This window comes from Molothrus aeneus, chromosome 1, assembly GCF_037042795.1.
Source record: "Molothrus aeneus isolate 106 chromosome 1, BPBGC_Maene_1.0, whole genome shotgun sequence".
Classification (NCBI taxonomy): domain Eukaryota; kingdom Metazoa; phylum Chordata; class Aves; order Passeriformes; family Icteridae; genus Molothrus; species Molothrus aeneus.
In genome coordinates, this window is record NC_089646.1 from 7,977,477 (window position 1) to 7,994,687 (window position 17,211).

Sequence of the window (17,211 nt, forward strand, 5' to 3'; positions counted from 1 at the left end):
GAAACTCTCCCATTGTGATTTTCTGAGACAGCACCCTCTGAAAGGGAGGCAGGGTTCCTATTAAAGTCTAAATAGTGAATAAAATGTTCTTTACTGGTGAGAAACATGTCTGCAGATGGAAATGTTTTCATGCCTCAGGATGAATGAACCCCCTCTGGATCCCAGGCTGTGGTCAGCCCAAAGCACAGTCACTGCTGGGGGGCTCCAGCACCAAAAATCAGCACCAAAAATCAGCTCCTTGCCATGGGTAGTCCTCCTCTTTCATGCTCAGTAAGGTTGAGTTAGTACAGAATTTTGACAGAAAAAGGAAACAAAGGTGGATGAAAGGGAATTTATAAAATGATGGTGCATAGCACTGACTAACCACAGCCTGTACAGTTGCTGCTTCCATGAATCACCTTCCCAGGAATAAAATTGTGGGTGGATTTTCATAGTGGGAATCAGGAATTCTTGCTGGCATTTTTGCCCTGATGTTCAAGGTCCTGGATGGAGTTTCCACTGGGATACAAACAAGAAACACAGGTTTCCCCAGGGAGCTGTTAGTGCTCCACTGCTGCGGGACTGCAGAGCCACCCTGCAGGGTGAGCCTGGATTATTCCTTGCTGTGGTTGGGTGATAAACTTTCAGCCCATTAAACACTGGGCTGTTTGATTACACAGCACAAAGAGTATGATCCTACAAAAAGCAGACTTGATTTGTTTGTGGACATGCGAAAAAAAGTCGGTTTTGAGGACCCAAACCTGCAAGATTTTGGCCATTTCCTCCTGTTGTGGGGTTTAATTGGTCCTGGGCTCAGGTCACATGGTGAGGGCTATATAGGGACCTGTGCCAGCCACTGAGGACTGGACAGTGCCCAACCTCTGAGAATTGTGTAGCAATCCATGCCACACCTCTTGTGCACCCCACCACGTCCTGGGGCTCCCTGGTGTCCTTGCTGCTTGGTGCTGTGACCCCTCCTCAGGTAATCACTAGCCAAATTTAGCAAAAATGCCCTCTTATCTGAAAATGGGCATCCTGAACCCCTATGGAGCTCAAAACATATGGAGAACAAGGGTAAGGGGATATTTTGGAAAGCAAGAGAAGACCTCTGGGTGGAAAATGGATGCCAGAATTTTCCTTGGCACAGTGACCACTGAGAAAATCTCTTGGTGGCAAAGGTGTAAAATACTTGGCTGATAGCCCAGGCTGTGTCACTCCAGCCCTGATGCCTCTTCACCCCTTACCCTGACATTTACTGAATGCTCCACTAGAAATTTGAGGAGATAAGACTGGAATAGAAAAAGTTGCTTTCCTGTGTCACACACGAGGAGGAGATAAGAGGAATGAAGGGATCTTTATGCAGACACCTGAGAGCAGATATTATATGTTATGTATGTTATATGTTATACCCCCTCTCAAATGCAAGTATTTCCTCTTCTGTGGGTACTTCAGGTTTCTACATCTCTATTTTGGGGCAGAAATGCAGAGCTAGAGTGGTGCTTTTGTCCTCTGAAAAAGAGAGTATTTTACCACCACTTTCAAACCATACCCAAAAACCAGGCTAATTGTGGTGGGGTGGTGTGTGAAAGTGATCACATCACTGATGATAAGAAATGGAAATATTGGCACAAACAAATGTAGGCCTTGTTAATTTTAACTGATGATGACACAGTCTGTGTGGGGAGAGGCTGTTTAGAAAGGTGTCTTGTCACTCTAGGACACGAAACAGAAAGACACGGACACTGGATTTTCTAAGTCATAAAAAGAGAGCTTTTAATTTCTGACTCTAACATTTATAGATTTCCAAAAGTGGTCGTGGATTGGAGGGTGACAGTGCCACCTCTCCAATGACACTGGACAAACCAACAGTCCATCAAATTTCTCGTCTTCCATAAAAGAATGCAAAACAATAAGGTATTCAGGCAAAGTGTGTGAGAAAGTTCGTTACAAGAATTTAAACATCAGAAGGCTTTGAAAAACTTAAAAAAAACAGGGTGACAGTGTCTCAATACCCCTGAGAACCTACACACAAGCCTCCAGGACCTCCTGACATGAGTAGAAGTAAGATTTGCTCAAGGACTTAGTTTTCAAAAAGAAAACAGAGAATCCTGAGTCACTCTGGTTTGGTTTGAAACCAAGTAGCACAGGCTGTTGTATTATTATTATTTTAGAGCACAAGCCCAAGAATCAGTCTCTTGCCCAATTAGAAGTGTGACCCAGCAGCCAGTGAAGTCTCATGGTAACGAGGCCCTTCTGCTGTCTCTGGGGGTAGGAGATCATTTCTCTATCTCATTTTATGTACTAATAATCCCAGATTGCTCTCTGCAGGCATCTCATCACGGTGCCATATTTTTATTAGGGTTTGAAAGTCAGACAAGGTCAGCTGGATGGAAAATGCTCAGGTTTCATCACAAACATCCTTTCCTGTAGATTGGCAGAGCTGCTCAGAAGAACCACACTCAACCCAGGCTCATCCTTCCCACTTCATTCTTAAACATCTCAGTGCTTATCAAGCTATTTCTCTTCAACCTGCACTTCCCCCCCCCCCATATTTTGAATAGCTGATCTTTGGCTAGCTGCAATTCTGACTAGCTTTCTTTACAGCATTCATATATTTTGATTTTTATTTTTTATGTCTCTGCTGTAGAAAAATACTAATGAAACCCTGGTAAATCCAGTGCCTTACCTCATGCCTTGCACAGTGCTGAGGTCAGAGCTGACTGAGAAAGATCTACGGAGTAAAAGAAAATTACATGAGTAAGAGAAAATTGCTTTTAAGTGGTTGCATTTATCACCTGAGTGCTATCGCCTCTCATTGTCTCTTTAGGAGACAAAATATTACTCCACTAACAAAAGTTCCATTTAAAAATACTGTAAAAATTCACTCTGTCTTCTGTGATTTAGAGGGGTCACATGATAAACATGATAATGTCATCATTTTAAAAGTAATGTTACCAGTACCCAAGGTCCATTTCCACTGTTTGCTTACTCGGGGAAATGCAGAGGTTTTGATCAATGTTTTGCAGCCTGCATCACTGCAGCTCAGGGCTCTGTACCAGTCTCTGATGCACTTTTAAATCTCTTTTTCTTTCAGACTAGAAGGGCAGGTCCATGCCATCATTTTATACCATTACCAGTGGAAATTGGTGGCTCCTTTTCTGACAAGTGATTGGTTTTTGTGTCGTTGTCCATGGCAGGGGGGCTGGAAATAAATTATTTTTAAAGTCCCCCCAATCCAAACCATTCCATGATTCTATGATTTTAAGGTGCTATTAGTGAAGCGCAAGGTTTTGCAGGCTCAGTACCAAATATTGCATTGATGGGGGAGTTACAGACACAGGCAGACTACATTAAAAAAAGACCTCTGAGCTCATAATTGTTGGCCTGAATCCAAAAGAATTGCCAAGTTAGAGACAAATGTTTTAGATTCCCTTCTTTATAGCTTTTATAGGTTAAATCCATGGAATTAGTTCATCCTGGAAAAAATGGTTGGTGAGCACTGATGTTTTTAAGAGCAGCTGAATGAATTGATGTGAATCTGCAGTTTAAATTAATAACTTCAAATTACTTTCATCTCCTCCTTCTACATTTGTTCATTGAAAAGATTTTTTTCTTTTACATTGCTGTAAAGAAAATATGTGTGTGTGTGAGTGAGAATTAAATATTTAATAGTGGATGAGCCTAGATGAATGGAAGAGCCTTTCCCATCTAATTAAACACTTTTATTAGAATTCCAGGAGTGTTCTTTTAGTTGCATCTTCTAACAGTATGATTTCTTGATTATCTGTTCTGGCAAGTCTTTATTCCCATTTGTATGATATTTTATTTTATCTCACTGTGAGTCTCAGCAGGGCTCTGTATCTCCTGGGGAGAAATTTTCTTAATGGCACCTGTCTTCTCTTCTCCTTGGTGAATTTTGAAGTAAACAAGTCATTTAATAGTGTCAAGTCATTAAAAACAACTCATTAAAATGGTGTGTGTGCTACTCATGGAATTGCATTCCTGCCTCTTAGAAATCTTTCTCTCTTCCTCCATATCCTTATCTATGGTTCTTTGTAGATTTATTAATTAACCTGTATGTTTTACATCCTTTTATTTGGTTTTGCAAATTTCCTCCAGTTTGCTTTTCTTTCCTCATCATGCATCAAAAACTCTTAATATTAAGACGTTTCCAGTTGTTTATTGCTCTTCTGAATTTATTCTTTACTTTATTCTCCATTTTCTTTCCCTTTTTCTAAGGAAGAAGAAATCTGTCTTAGCTGCTGTCGGATTTTATGTTATTAGAGGTAGATGTGAAGACATTGAGTTCTGGTTCTGAGACAAATAGTTTAGATAGAGAGTTTTTTATACTTAACCATAAAAAATGCTTAAAAGACTGTGAGCTGATGTCCTTAGGACTGTTGTCTTTCAAAATATTCAGTGCTGGCTTGATGCAGATTACAAGAGGAGATATTTCTGCCGTCCCCACATGTTTTTGTAGCTGTCTTCATTTCTTCAACCTTTATAAACTACTGACATTTAACATACTAATTACACAGTAAATGTTTTCCAAAATTATGACCTAGTGAAGGAAGGAGGTTTCAAATTTTTCCCCAGTAAAACATATATACATAGTTTACATTATTTCTTTAAAGGATGGACATATCAGAGCAGCCTGTGGTGAAAATTGTTGCATTTTTTTTCACAGTGGCAGCATATTCAAAGAATTTCCATACCAATCCTCTTGTTCTGTATTTGAAATTAAAATGAAGTTATGAAAACAGACCTTAGAGCAGCAGCTTATACCATACCCCAGAATCTGACTGCTTTTATCAGTTTCAGACATTTTCAGTCTCACACTGTAAAATATTCTTCTTGAAGTAAAGTGAGCCACTCCCTCAATTACAGGGGAAAATTTATGGGTATTTTTAAGTTGCTTTTGAAGAACTTTATATAGAAGAGTTAATCATGTTTCTGCTCAGAAGGAGAACCAGTGCCACAATGTGTCTGAGGGAAATCTGCCTTCTTTAGGAGAAAATGTCAGAAGAGGGAACATACAGATATAAAAATTTCAGAAAAAAACCAGGACAAACTGTTTCAAACAAGTTCCTCATTAATCACTGTAATTTTTAAAGTCAAATGCAGGTAACACATGATTGATTCGTTTGTTTTATTCCACATCTTGTTCTGAGCTCAACTGCAAGCAAAGATGACTTGGCAGTCAGCACTCTGCCTGCACTCAGCAACTTTCCTTGTTTGGAAATTTTGAGGGGAGACTTTTTGAAAATAAAACTTCACTTAAATGAGAAAATTTCCCAATTTATTACCTCAGAAATGGTTTTTGAACATGGTGCTGAGGTCATGCCCGTGTCTGGAGCAATTTAACAGTCTCTGGTCCAGACAATGTCATTTTAATGTGGAAGAGTTTATGTAGAACCTGCTGCATCTTCTGTCTGGTCTAAAATTTATTATTTCCTTCTTTTTCAGCTATAAGATCAATCATTTTAAAAGTAGAAGGAATAATGGCAACAGTTTAATAAGGTCTTGCCAGTTCTTTGGCCAGAAATTAAGATTAAGGTTGTTTTTTGGGAGGAAATAGTGAAAATATTGTGAGGATGCAGCGAACTTGTTCCTTCATCCAAACCAGGAGCCAGAGATGTACAGACTGCCTTCAGAATTGCCCATTTCCAAACCAGCATCCTGCACAAATGAGCTCACAAGGGACAGGCTCAAATCCAAACAAGCCCTAATTATGAGGGTCTGTGAGGAGCACTGGCTCTTTGGAGAGGCTGAGATGACCCATAATATTGATTGATTCGGGGGAAAAAGTACAGAGGAATTTTAAGCAGGCTGTTTTGGAGGAGAAGGAAGGGTTTAGCTGTGGAGGACTATAGCTTAATAGGAATAACATACTTCCCAGAAGAAGCTGAGTGGCATGAGATGCCATTTATCTGTAAAATGGAAGAGTGCTCCTGGCACACAGGTGTGCATTTGGCCTGACTCCCCTACAGGAATTTAACAAAGGAGAGTTAAATTCCCAAGTAGCACGAGATAATTGGGAATGTGGTTGATAAATGCTCTCCAAAAGGGTTTTTCAGTTTGAGGATCCCAAAGAGCTTTCTCAAAGAGAGCATCACAGAGTTATGCCAGTCCTGCCCAGAGCATCTGTGTAGACTGTTCTCCCTCCCCATTCTCCCTCTGGCTGAAAAAATATCCCAGAGAAGTTAACTTATGGTTAGTTAGGACACAATTTGCCCAGAGAATGCCCTATCCCTGGAAGTGTTCAAGGCCAGGCTGGAGGGGGCTTGAAGAAACCTAGTAGAGTGGGAAGCATCCCTGCCCATGGCAGGGGGCTTGGAATGAGATGACCTTTAAGGTCCTTTCCAACCCAAAGCTACCTGTGAGTGAGTCTTTGATAATGGGTTTGCATCTGTGAGTCCTTGATAATGGGTTTGGAATGGGTTGCCTGGGGCTTCCAGAGCAGGAGTCCACGCATATTCCACCATGGAGCATGCATCAAATGGAGCCCAAATACATCTGTGGGAATTTGAGCTTTCACAGAGTGAGCGAGCTCCATTTTTATGCCACCTTTGGGCCTGCTGACAGCACAGGTTCCCCTGGCCACTGCTGGTGCAGCCCAGCTCCAGATAACTCCTGAGGTTTGTCTGAAGCCTGAGAGATCAGGCTTGGCCAGGAAAATCCTCTCAACCCCTTGCCCATGGCGCTGAACTTTGCTGCAGGTGGATGAGTGAGTGTGGCTGCTTCAGAGAAGATTCTTCTCAAAAGATGAGAAACAAGCCAAGATGAATATGTGCATCAGTCAGGAGCATTTGTGGGGGAAAAACTGGGATTTTGGTCCACTTTCATAGCCTGTGGTAGAAGGAAATATCTCACAGCATGAGGTTGGATGTACACAAGATTTTGCTACAAAAGAAGCTTCCCAGACATATGAAACAACTTAGAAAGAACTCAGGAGATGCAATTCTGGCTTTCCTTGGCTATACCAAAGAATGAGATGACTTTGCTTTTTGTTTTGTTTTGGATTTTTGGGGGGTTTTTTGGTTTCTTTTTTGTCTGCAGCACAGCTCTTTGCTTTTCCTTCTGCCTTATCAGCTACCAAAGCTGGTTTACGAAGCATTTTTCATGGTGTTAGAGTTTTCCTCTTCCAAAAGATGATGCAATGAACAGAACTGACAGGACTTGTGTGTGCTCTGGTATGAATTATTTGCTGTAATTGGCATGTCTGTCCCTTAGCTCCACCTGTGTTATGTGAAGCATTTCAGCTTTAAATTCTTACAATTTGTATAATCTGTTTATTTAGGGATGGTATTTCCCCCTCTATTTGTAATTTCTTGCTCTTCTTCTCACCATGGGTAAAATAACCCAAGAACTAGATAGTTCATTTGACAAATAGTGAAGTGCTATTTTTTCTCCCAAAAGAGGTTTTGATTTGATTCACTGTTTTTCTCTTTTCCTTCTACCCTCAGAGGTTACTCTCTGTTAAGATAATCAAGACAGCTAACCAGAGAGATTGATTCCTAACAGGCATAGCTGACTGGAAATTTAAGCAGCTAACACACACAATCCAGAACAAGTGGTGTGCCTCATCTCTCTACAGCAAAGGGAATTTTGTGGCTGCTCTCAGTATAAGCATTATGAGTTCTCTTATCCATACCTTACAGAAAACGACTTTAGGCTGCTCACAAAGACACCTTCTAGGTAAAAAGCATAATAAAAGACACAATTTTGCTCTACAGGCAGCAGCTGTGGATGACATTTTGCATGTAGAAATGAAAGCTGTCTGGGTCCCTTATGGTACACTGAGACTTTGAAGTGTCAGTGCCTCAACAAACACCTCTTGCCCTTCCACATCCTCTGTTCATCCCATCTCCATCAAACCTCCAGCTTTACTGTGAGGGTTCCACCTGCAGGAGTGATGGAAGGGGGAACCTGTGGCCATCAGGGTCCCCACCTTGGGTCTGCCCTGATTCTGGCTGGCCTTTGAACAGCTCAGAGGAAATGAGAGTGGGAAGATTGCACAAAGTCAGTTCTGAGCATCCCTCTTGCTGCTGAGCTGTCCTTGCTCCAAGAGCCCCAGTGCAGAGGAAGGAGCAGCCCAGGGACTGTAACTGGGAGGCTGCACCAGGCCCCCAAAAGGCAATAAAGATGTGAAAAATGCGTATTATATGATTGGCTTTTTGCAAATATTAAAATGAATATTGTATGTGCTGTGTTAGAAAGTTATACTGTATTAATTCACTTAAGTAGTGTATTAAATATAGTTTTAGGTTATAACAAAATGTTAAAATAGAAACTATGCTATGTAGGATACTTTTTTTTTTAAAGAAAGGACTCACACCAAGATAGCAGCCACAAGACACCTAAATCTTTCAGAGAAAGAAAATTTATTGCTCCATTATCAGGAGAAACGAACTTCTTCCTGCCTCACTCAGGACTGGAGACGCCATCAGGATTCAGAGGAAGAAGTTGACACTGCCCAGACAGAATCCTGTGTTTGAATGGAATTTATGCATCATGTATGAGGTGTATGAATATGCAACAGGCTGTTGCTTTTAAGGGTTAATCCTCTGTTAACGTGGGTCCTTTTTCGGGCTTGTGCTGCCCAGAGAAAGGTACCCAGACCATCCGTAACTCTTTGTTTCTATTGTCTCATATTGTCCTAATCCAAATTGTCCAAAATTTTTATTACTCTAATTTTATTGCTATTTCTATAACCATTTTATTACCATTAAACTTTAAAACTATTAAAATTTGAAAAACAAGTGATTGGTGTTTTTCACAAAGAGAATTCACTTTGTGCTGAATTACTGCATGCAGCTCTGTTCTGTTTTGAAAGCATGCTCTGCAAAACACTGTGCAAGGCCTTTTGCTTAAAGGCCAGGCAGGGTTTGGCTCTTTTCTCTGGTTTTTGGTGATGTTGGCCTCAAATTGCCTTGTTATTCCTGTCTGTAGACCAGTGATGATAATAGCCTCACTTTTTCAAGCAGTTTGAGATTTTCTAACGAGGCACATTTTATACAGGCTTTATTAGAGTTCCTGTTTGTAGGATATTACGATACACAGGGTTGTTGCAATGTGACTTCAGAATATATAATGTAATTATTTGTGCTGAGTATAAATACATTTAAGGCAATGCTATCTGTGCTGGGAGAAAATGACATTATGCTGCTTTGACATTTACCAAAAAAGCCTCCTTTTTCTATATTGCATTTGCTGTGTGTCACTTGTGTTCTGCTACCAAATGAGGGTAATGGATGAAAGAACAAGAAAAGCATTTTTATTTTCTAACAAATTAGAAATTTTGTGTTAACAGGAGCTTTTCCCTTTGAAGCCAGGCTATGTATCAGTTGTCATACAGTTGCTAATCTTTTCCATCATATTCAAAGGAAATTTATGAGGCAGAAGAGTCATTGGGTGCAGAAGACGAAACTTTATTTTTCTTGTGGCAGTAGGATTAAAATATAGAATTATTGTTTATCCTTTGTGGACATGATCAGAGTTGATAATTACAATTACATTGTTTGCCATCCCTGAACTAATTCTTAAGGCTTAGGCAAGTCAGTAGTGGAACTGATATGTTTAGCTTCTTATTAATAAGAAACAGAAATTGCCATTTAAATGCTTGATCTTACCAACACTTGCTGGTGTTTACCTTACTGTTAAAAAAGTCTGCTGAATCCTGGCTGAAAGGCATCTTACAAGTTTGTGGTGTATTTCCAAAGCACAGCTGTGCAGCAACTTAAACAAGGACATTTCTGAAGATGAAATCTTATTTTTCTCTTTTTGCAGGGATCCCCAGATTTTGTATCCCCCTGAGGTCAGCAATGCAAAGCTTCAGTATGCTGGTTGGGGTCCAAAAGGGCAACAGCTGGTAAGAGAAAAAACAAGTGTGCAAATGCATCTAGAGACCATGCTGCTATTGCTTGGAAGTAAAGAAAAATAATTCCTCTTTTGAACAGTTTCTTGAGGCCTGTGTGGTAGCTTCTAGCATTTTTTTATGATTGTTCTATCATGTAATTTATTTACAAAATTCCCAAATATATCCATTCACTGCAAAGTAATCGTGTCCAAAAATGCAGAGAAAGAACACTTCATGAAAGCTTTTTGAGAGGATGCACCTGCTTCTCCCACTGTTGGACACAGGACAGTTTATAGGGATAATAGTTTGATTTATTTAGCATCTCATTGCTTCACAAGGGCATCTTCAGACTTGCAAACTTGGCTCTGGGGATATGTTAATATTAGCAGCCCTGTTTGGAGAATGGATCTCTCTAGAACAGAGCTGCCCTGAGTTTGCCCTGTGGTTGTTTGCAAAACAGACAGAATTAGAAGAGGATCCTGGACAGTTTTCAGAGCTGCTTAAAAAAACAACCACACCACTTGTCAGGGATTCATTGTATTTCACAGAGTTTTCATACTGCAAAAAATCTTAAAATCCCCAGTATTTTACCCCTCAGCCACTGCCATCCTGGATGTGCCCATTTTTCAGAGCATTTATTTCCTGGCCAGATCCCCTGGCTTCATTCCCTGGTGCAAATCCAATATTAAGTTTCTCTATATTCCAAACATTCTCTTTCTACTATAACAAGAAATGAAAAAGTGGCAACTTATTTTTTGATATGGAAGATTTATACCAAGAAATGAGCTTTGAAAACTCATTATAAAAGAAAATCTGGCATGTATCTCCTGTTCCCAGTCCTCTCTTGGGGACTGTTTGTCTGTGTCCTTAACTAGATTGTTTTAAATTCTGTGATTAAAAAAAAATAAAAAATAAAAATATAGGAGTCATCATCATTGCAAGCCTGAAAATCAGATTGGAGAAAACATAAGAGATACAGGAACAGGAAAGTCTTTCCTCCATCAGGAGGCTTTCCTCCTCCTGCTCCATCAGGAAAATTGTGTTTGAGAGTCATTGACCCCAAATCTGATCAGAGAAGGGAGTCAGCAGCCTTTATCTCTGTGCAGAATGTCTCCTGAGGAGCTCTTTGCCTTCACTGCACACAGCTGGGGGACTTCACACTCCATTTTGCTCCAATCCCCACACCACGTGCAGGGAATACCTTTAGGACCTAGCAAAGAAAGCCAAAACATTTTTCCCATCACTGCTCACTAGCTCTATTTTAAGTCTAACAGAGTTCACAGTATGTAACAAAAACTACATTTTCTAATTAAAGTCTAATATTGAGTGGCATTAGTCACATTCTTCACCCCACAAGTGAATCTTCCTTCCTCAAATAGAGTTTTGTGTGAACTTGTGTGCCCTCAGCACCTGTGGTCCCAGCTCACTGCTCGCTCATGCTCATTTTACCAAGCTGAAGGGCTGCACCTGATTCCCACCTTGGAAAGAAAATCTAAGGAGATTTTCTACCAAAACAAAGAAAAATGTTCATACCAAAATAGACAAATTAAATGTATTTCCAACAGGAGAGTATGCACAATCCAGGAGAAGAAAAGTCTTCTTTACAATCAACTTTATAATTTAACGTTGCAGAGGGTGATACCAATTTCCACCATATTTTTTAAGCAATTTACAGTGAAAACTGTAATTTACAATGAAATTTACAGTGAAAGCCCTAGGAATTCCTGAAGACATCAAGTTTCATGCATGTTCCTTCTGTGGGGTACATGCTATATATACGTATATTTTTGGTACCTTTAAAAATCCCTATATTTGTTGAATTCCATATGAATCTTGGAAAAATCTTGCCACAGCAAAATTTTTCTGCATACTTATTTTTTCCTTTAGATTTTTTGTCTTTTCTTGTCTTTTTTTTGTCTTTTTTTTTTGTCTTTTTTTTTCGTCTTTTTTTTGTCTTTTTTTACTTCAAGATTTGAAAAATTATTGGCCTGTAATTGAGCTCTATTCCCTGTTCTTGCATTTGGAATCAGGGCAGGTGAGTAGCAACCCACTGGTAGTCTAAGCATTATTTTTTCATACTTCTAACATATGTGCCTTTTTGCCCTTTTCTTTGCCAGTCATTGACCTTGAAATAAAATTACAGCTGTAGTTTATAAAATAAACATGCTTTTACAGACATCAATATAATCTTTTTATATCTAATAATCAACAGAGAATAGCCAGAGGGAAAAAAGAAGCTTTTAAAATTTAAAAAAAAAAAAGTACAAGAAAAATAAATGAGATCTAGAAACACACCATGTTCATGTTCTGTATTTCAGGACTAATTGGGTTACTCAGAATATAATTGCCAGTGAAATTCATGTCACCTTCTTTGGAGATGCAAAGACAGAGGGGAAATTAAAGCCTATTAAAATTTGATAGTGGGAATGTGTTTGCTAAATGTGCACTGAGTGCTGTTGCAGGAGAAGGAGGGAAAATGTGTTGAGTGGGAGGGAAAGGAGTAGCTGGGAACCCCAGATCAGCTCCCCTGGTCCCAGGAGGCTCCTGGGGGTGTTTGAGGGGGGTCCTGCAGCAGCAGGAGGACCCCAATTTTGTGTCAGCCCTGGTGCTGCACCCTGGGCACAGGCTCCATCCTGCACCTCCCAGGAAAGCTGGGAGCCAAGGGCAGTGGGGCTTACATCACCTTGAAGATACCCCAATTTTCAGGAAATAAAAAAGCTTTCCCCTTGAAATCTCCTGGTTTGTTCTTTTTTGGCATCCTGAAGGAAAGGCAGGGCAGGAGAGTAAGAGGGCTTGGTTCCAGAATTTTTATTCTCTTTGTAGCTTCTCTTTCGTCCTTCCTAGGGGAACTTTGGGTTGCTGAGCCTGACCTCTTTCTCTCTTGCATGTCTATTCATTCAAAAAAGAAATAAATCTGAAAGAGAAGGAGCCTGAATGATCTGCATTCTCTGCAATTAAAAATACAGTGGAATATTCCCAGGAGCGATTTTCTATTTATCTTGCTATATTTTGTCCTTTCTCATTAAATTATATGCCAATTTTTGGATGATTAAGTCCTCAGAGCATGTTTCTTGACTTTTTACTAGCCTGCAGAATGCCACACATGCCAACTGAGCTGTTTAAATAATGGCAGATACTGGATCAGAGAAAATCTGTCAGAAGATCAGAATGCAAAAAAGCTCTCACTTCTGGCATCTCAGAAAAAATGCTTCAGCTTTACTCTGATCTCAGCCAAAGTCTTGACAAATTAAGTCTCACAAAGCTGTTGGAAGAATGGGGCCCCTCACCCTGGAGTGTGAGCTCCAGAGTCATTAGAAAGAGAGCCACTAATTTCAATGCAAGAGGGAGCACATTCCCTAATTTTGGCTGTTAATAAAGGGCTCATTCCTCTCATTTGTCCTACAGCATGAGTCATCATTTATGCCTTTCCAGAATAAGTGAAAAACACTGTTCACTTGGAATAGCTGTGTGATGTATTCACTATTTGTGGGTGTAAGTGACTATGCAAAATGCCTATGGGAAAAATCCATCCTTTCCATGGTGCACCTGACAGCCCAAAGCCACACTTAGTATTCCATTTCATCAGCCTACTGGCCTTCAGCATGGTGCTTGGTGGCTTTTTAGTGAACAGACTGTACTATCATCAGTTTGTGTGATATTTTCCAGCAATATGAGACTGTGGGTGGCATGACAGGACTGCAAAAAAGTGTTATTCTGTACCTTTGTCCTGTTCTGGGCATGCTTATCTGCACTCCCTGGATTTCTTCTCTTTCTCTGATCATGCCATCTATGACTCAACAGCTACCCACTTCTGATTTTGCCACCAAAAAATAAAAAACCTTCTGTTAATTGATCTTATTGGAATATTTTACCACTTTCATCATGTTCCATCTCATGTTCCAAGGCTCTGCCCACGTGCTGAGAGCTCAGCAATGTTCCTGTGGTACATTTGCCCCAACAGTATCTAAGAAAAGGTTAATGGTGTCTGAGATCCTGAGCTCAGCTTCATGAAACTTCTGTGGCTGATAGGCCTGGACCTGTCTATTTTTCAAGAAAAGTGAGTGTAGTGTGAAGAGGTTTTCTTTGCTGTTTTTCTTGGCAGCACAGACAAAATCAGAGAGTGTTTCAGGAGTACTTCAGTGCTTCAGGGACTGTCCAGTGCCTCTCTTGAACTGAGGTGCTCAAGGAATCCAATAAACCCAAAGCTTTCAGGAGGCTTTTATCTAAGTCATCCCAAAATGAGCACATCCAGGTTCAAAGTATTTGCATTAAGGACAAGCTAGGAATATCCAAGGGCCCTGCTGCCACAAGGGAGGAGGAGGAGGAAGCAGGAGGCCTGCTCTAACAAAATGCAGTGAATATTTGTCTGCATTGACAGCACTAAATACAGTTCACAGGAGCTGTTAAACTCCAATATCAAAAGCAGAAGCACTTCTGCTGTGCTGCTATTTTCTTTTTTTTTTTTTCAAAATCAGAATCTGTAACCATCCTGACAGATATTAATGGTAATGGTGACACATCAGATGCTGGGGGAAGCAGTTGTGCACAACTTCAGAGGCAGCAGTTATAATTCTAAAAAATCTCTCTCATAGATCATAGTATTTATTCTTCTACAAAGAGAAATATTTCTTTTAAAGTTCTCCTGACTAGTCAGTCTATTATTGTTTACACAGTTTCTTTAAGTACAAAAAACATCCAGAAAGCAGATAGGGGTTGCTGGAATTTTTGCATGTCCTTTTATTTACTGCAGCCCCACAGAAGGGTCAAAACAAGTTTTTCCTGCATTCATAGGCAATAAGCCTTTTTCAGTGTCAACTCTTTTTGGAGCAGGAACCATCTCTTTTTCTTGTAGATTGTGCTGCAATCAAGTTTATAATTGGTTCTAAGGTAACAGAAGTTAAGTTTCACAGCAGGTGCAGAAGATGCAATAAGAAATCTCTGTTTCAGGGAAATGCAAATGCCAGGGGAAAAATGGAGTGATTCTTTCAGCCTCTCCCATGTTAGGGGTTTGCAGGTGCCTTCAAACAGTGAATGCTGATGCTGGTAAACAGCTTAGTGTCATAAATATTAAAAAGTACAATACAATTAAATGAACCATTGGATTTTTTTAATATATAAAATACTTGAATGATAGATCCTGCTGCATGACCACAACCTACCCATTTTCCTTTATCATTTTTTTAATGCTGTAGTACAATGTTTTTCCAACTTGGCTATCTAGATGCAAAAAAAAAAGCTGGTTAAGTGATGACACCTGGAACTAAACTGGAGTGACTCCTCTAATTAGGAGTTTTTTCCCTGCCTGAATTTGTGCCTGTCATGCCAGCTTAGTTCCAGGCAGAAGGGCTGCACAGATATCAAGGGAAGAGGACCATTTCCACAGGAGGCACTGAATCATCTGCTGTTGTTCCTATTCCAGGAGGGCTTTTAAACTGCTCTGTGTATAATTGCTGTAGGTCTACTTGTCTCTACCATTCTTTCATAGATTTTTGCATCATTATTTTCAAGCTGTTGTTCCCTCACCTTTTCTTTTTTGCAATGACATATGAATCAATATTTAGCTCTGTTGTACTGTATGTAATTATTCTGACTTGCTTATCTTGCTAGTTGCAAAAAACACAAAGACTTCTGCCCTGTCTCCCTCTCCCCCCAACCCCAAAGTCTATTTAAGCCCTATTTAAGCATAGTGAGGGATATTCAGGCAGATTTTAACATGCTCCCTACATTCTGGAAAAGCAAGAATTTCAGAATAATAATGTGCCATCCATCTCCTCATCCCCTTCTCGAGCATCAGAATACGATTTTTTTTGGAAAATTTAATTTATATATATTACATATACACTGAGCACCTGGACAGGTTGCTCCTTTCCCCTCTCCCCTCACTTTATTCAAATAATTCCACTGGAAAGTCTTGTATTTAGGTTTTGTTTTGTTTTGTTTTGTTTGTTGGGGTTTTATTCCTTTGATGCTCTCTCTTTGTTTACAGTGGCAGCACTGTCCTATTTTTAACTTTTCACATCCTTGTCATTCCTTTGTCACCCCTGGGCTTGGTGTTGGGTCCTTGTGCCCTAAAGGGAGGCTTTGGCGCAGTCAGTGTTATGTTCTTTGCTGAGAAATGGTCACATCTCTTCTCCTCCCAGCATCCTTGCTACTGCATCTTCATCAGGTGGCAAAAGAACAGGATATTTAGAATAACTGCAGGTGCTGCAATAAAATGTTACTGAAGGAATATGTAGGTAATTTTATTTAAAATAGGATGTTGCTCTTTTTGTGGCCATGAAATATTTCAGGGGACAAAATGAAATTTGCTGTTTGCCATAGAATTTTGCCACTAAATCAGAAAGTAATTGCCCTTCCACCCAAGTGTGACACATAGGATGATGCAGGCATTTCCCCTGGGGCTGAGACACTGCCACAGGCTTCCTCTGTGATTTCTTATATGTCACTTTGTTTTCTGGTGAAGTTACAGCAATAGATTCCTACTTTTAAATGGATTTACAGAATTGATGCATTAAATGTCACTGACATTCACAGTCTGCATTAAGGAAACTGAGTGTGTTCTCACAAGAAATGCAAATATCCATGGATTTGCTAGCTTAGAGGAACTCACCATCCTGTTCCTCTACAAGGAAAGTGCTGAGTTCTCTTCCTTTATATGTTACCACATTTCCTCACCTGCTACTGTACAATATTCCTAGCAGGAAAACACTCCAGCACTGGGTCAGTACCACTGGAAGTTATTCCCTCCCTTTACAGAAATTTCTTGAATTTCAATGGAGATTTATGGATATTGAACCACTCTTTTTTATTAGGGGCAGTTTTCATTTCAGAGATCTGACTGCCAAAAGCATATTCTTGTCTGTACACAAGTGTTCCTGACACCTTACAAATCAGTGGTAGGTGGAGGATGTCCTTTGGAATACGTGCTTATGAAAAGTGCTGTTCTTGAAAACTGCAGTGAAAATATTGACCTTTTCTTTTAGATAGCTGCCATGAAAATGTTGACCTTGTCCTTTAGGCAGCAGCAGTCACTGCTGAGAGTGTGGGGAAGTCACAGACATTGGGATGCCACAGGCAGAACTGGACCCAAGTCCCAGCTTGGCTTGTGGCACTGGTCTCTCCTTCCCCAGGAGCTGCCATTTCCCAGAGAGATGAGGAAACTTCATGGAAAATTCTGTTAGCTGTCCTCCTCACCTGCTGGAATAGGTGTTGAGTGTTTCTACAACCAAGCTTCTAATTAAAGAGCAATATTGCAGCGGCCAGCTCACTGTCCAAGGTCAGATGTGCACCTGGAGGAATCCTAAATGCCAATTGCCAGTTTCTTTATGCTGACACAAATAATCTTTGTGCTCTTCTTCGTCAGGTGTTCTCTC

At 40.2% G+C, this 17,211-nt stretch overlaps 1 protein-coding gene across 4 annotated transcripts in view; it reads left to right on the forward strand.

The window, feature by feature from the left end:
* The window catches only part of DPP6 (dipeptidyl peptidase like 6), a 561,667-nt gene that overhangs the window by 449,549 nt on the left and 94,907 nt on the right, over positions 1–17,211 (forward strand). For all 4 annotated transcript variants that reach the window (XM_066551025.1, XM_066551034.1, XM_066551004.1 and 1 more), the window contains exon 7: positions 9,769–9,850. In XM_066551025.1, the coding sequence (XP_066407122.1) occupies positions 9,769–9,850 (82 nt within the window). The remainder of the gene's footprint in view (positions 1–9,768; positions 9,851–17,211) is intronic.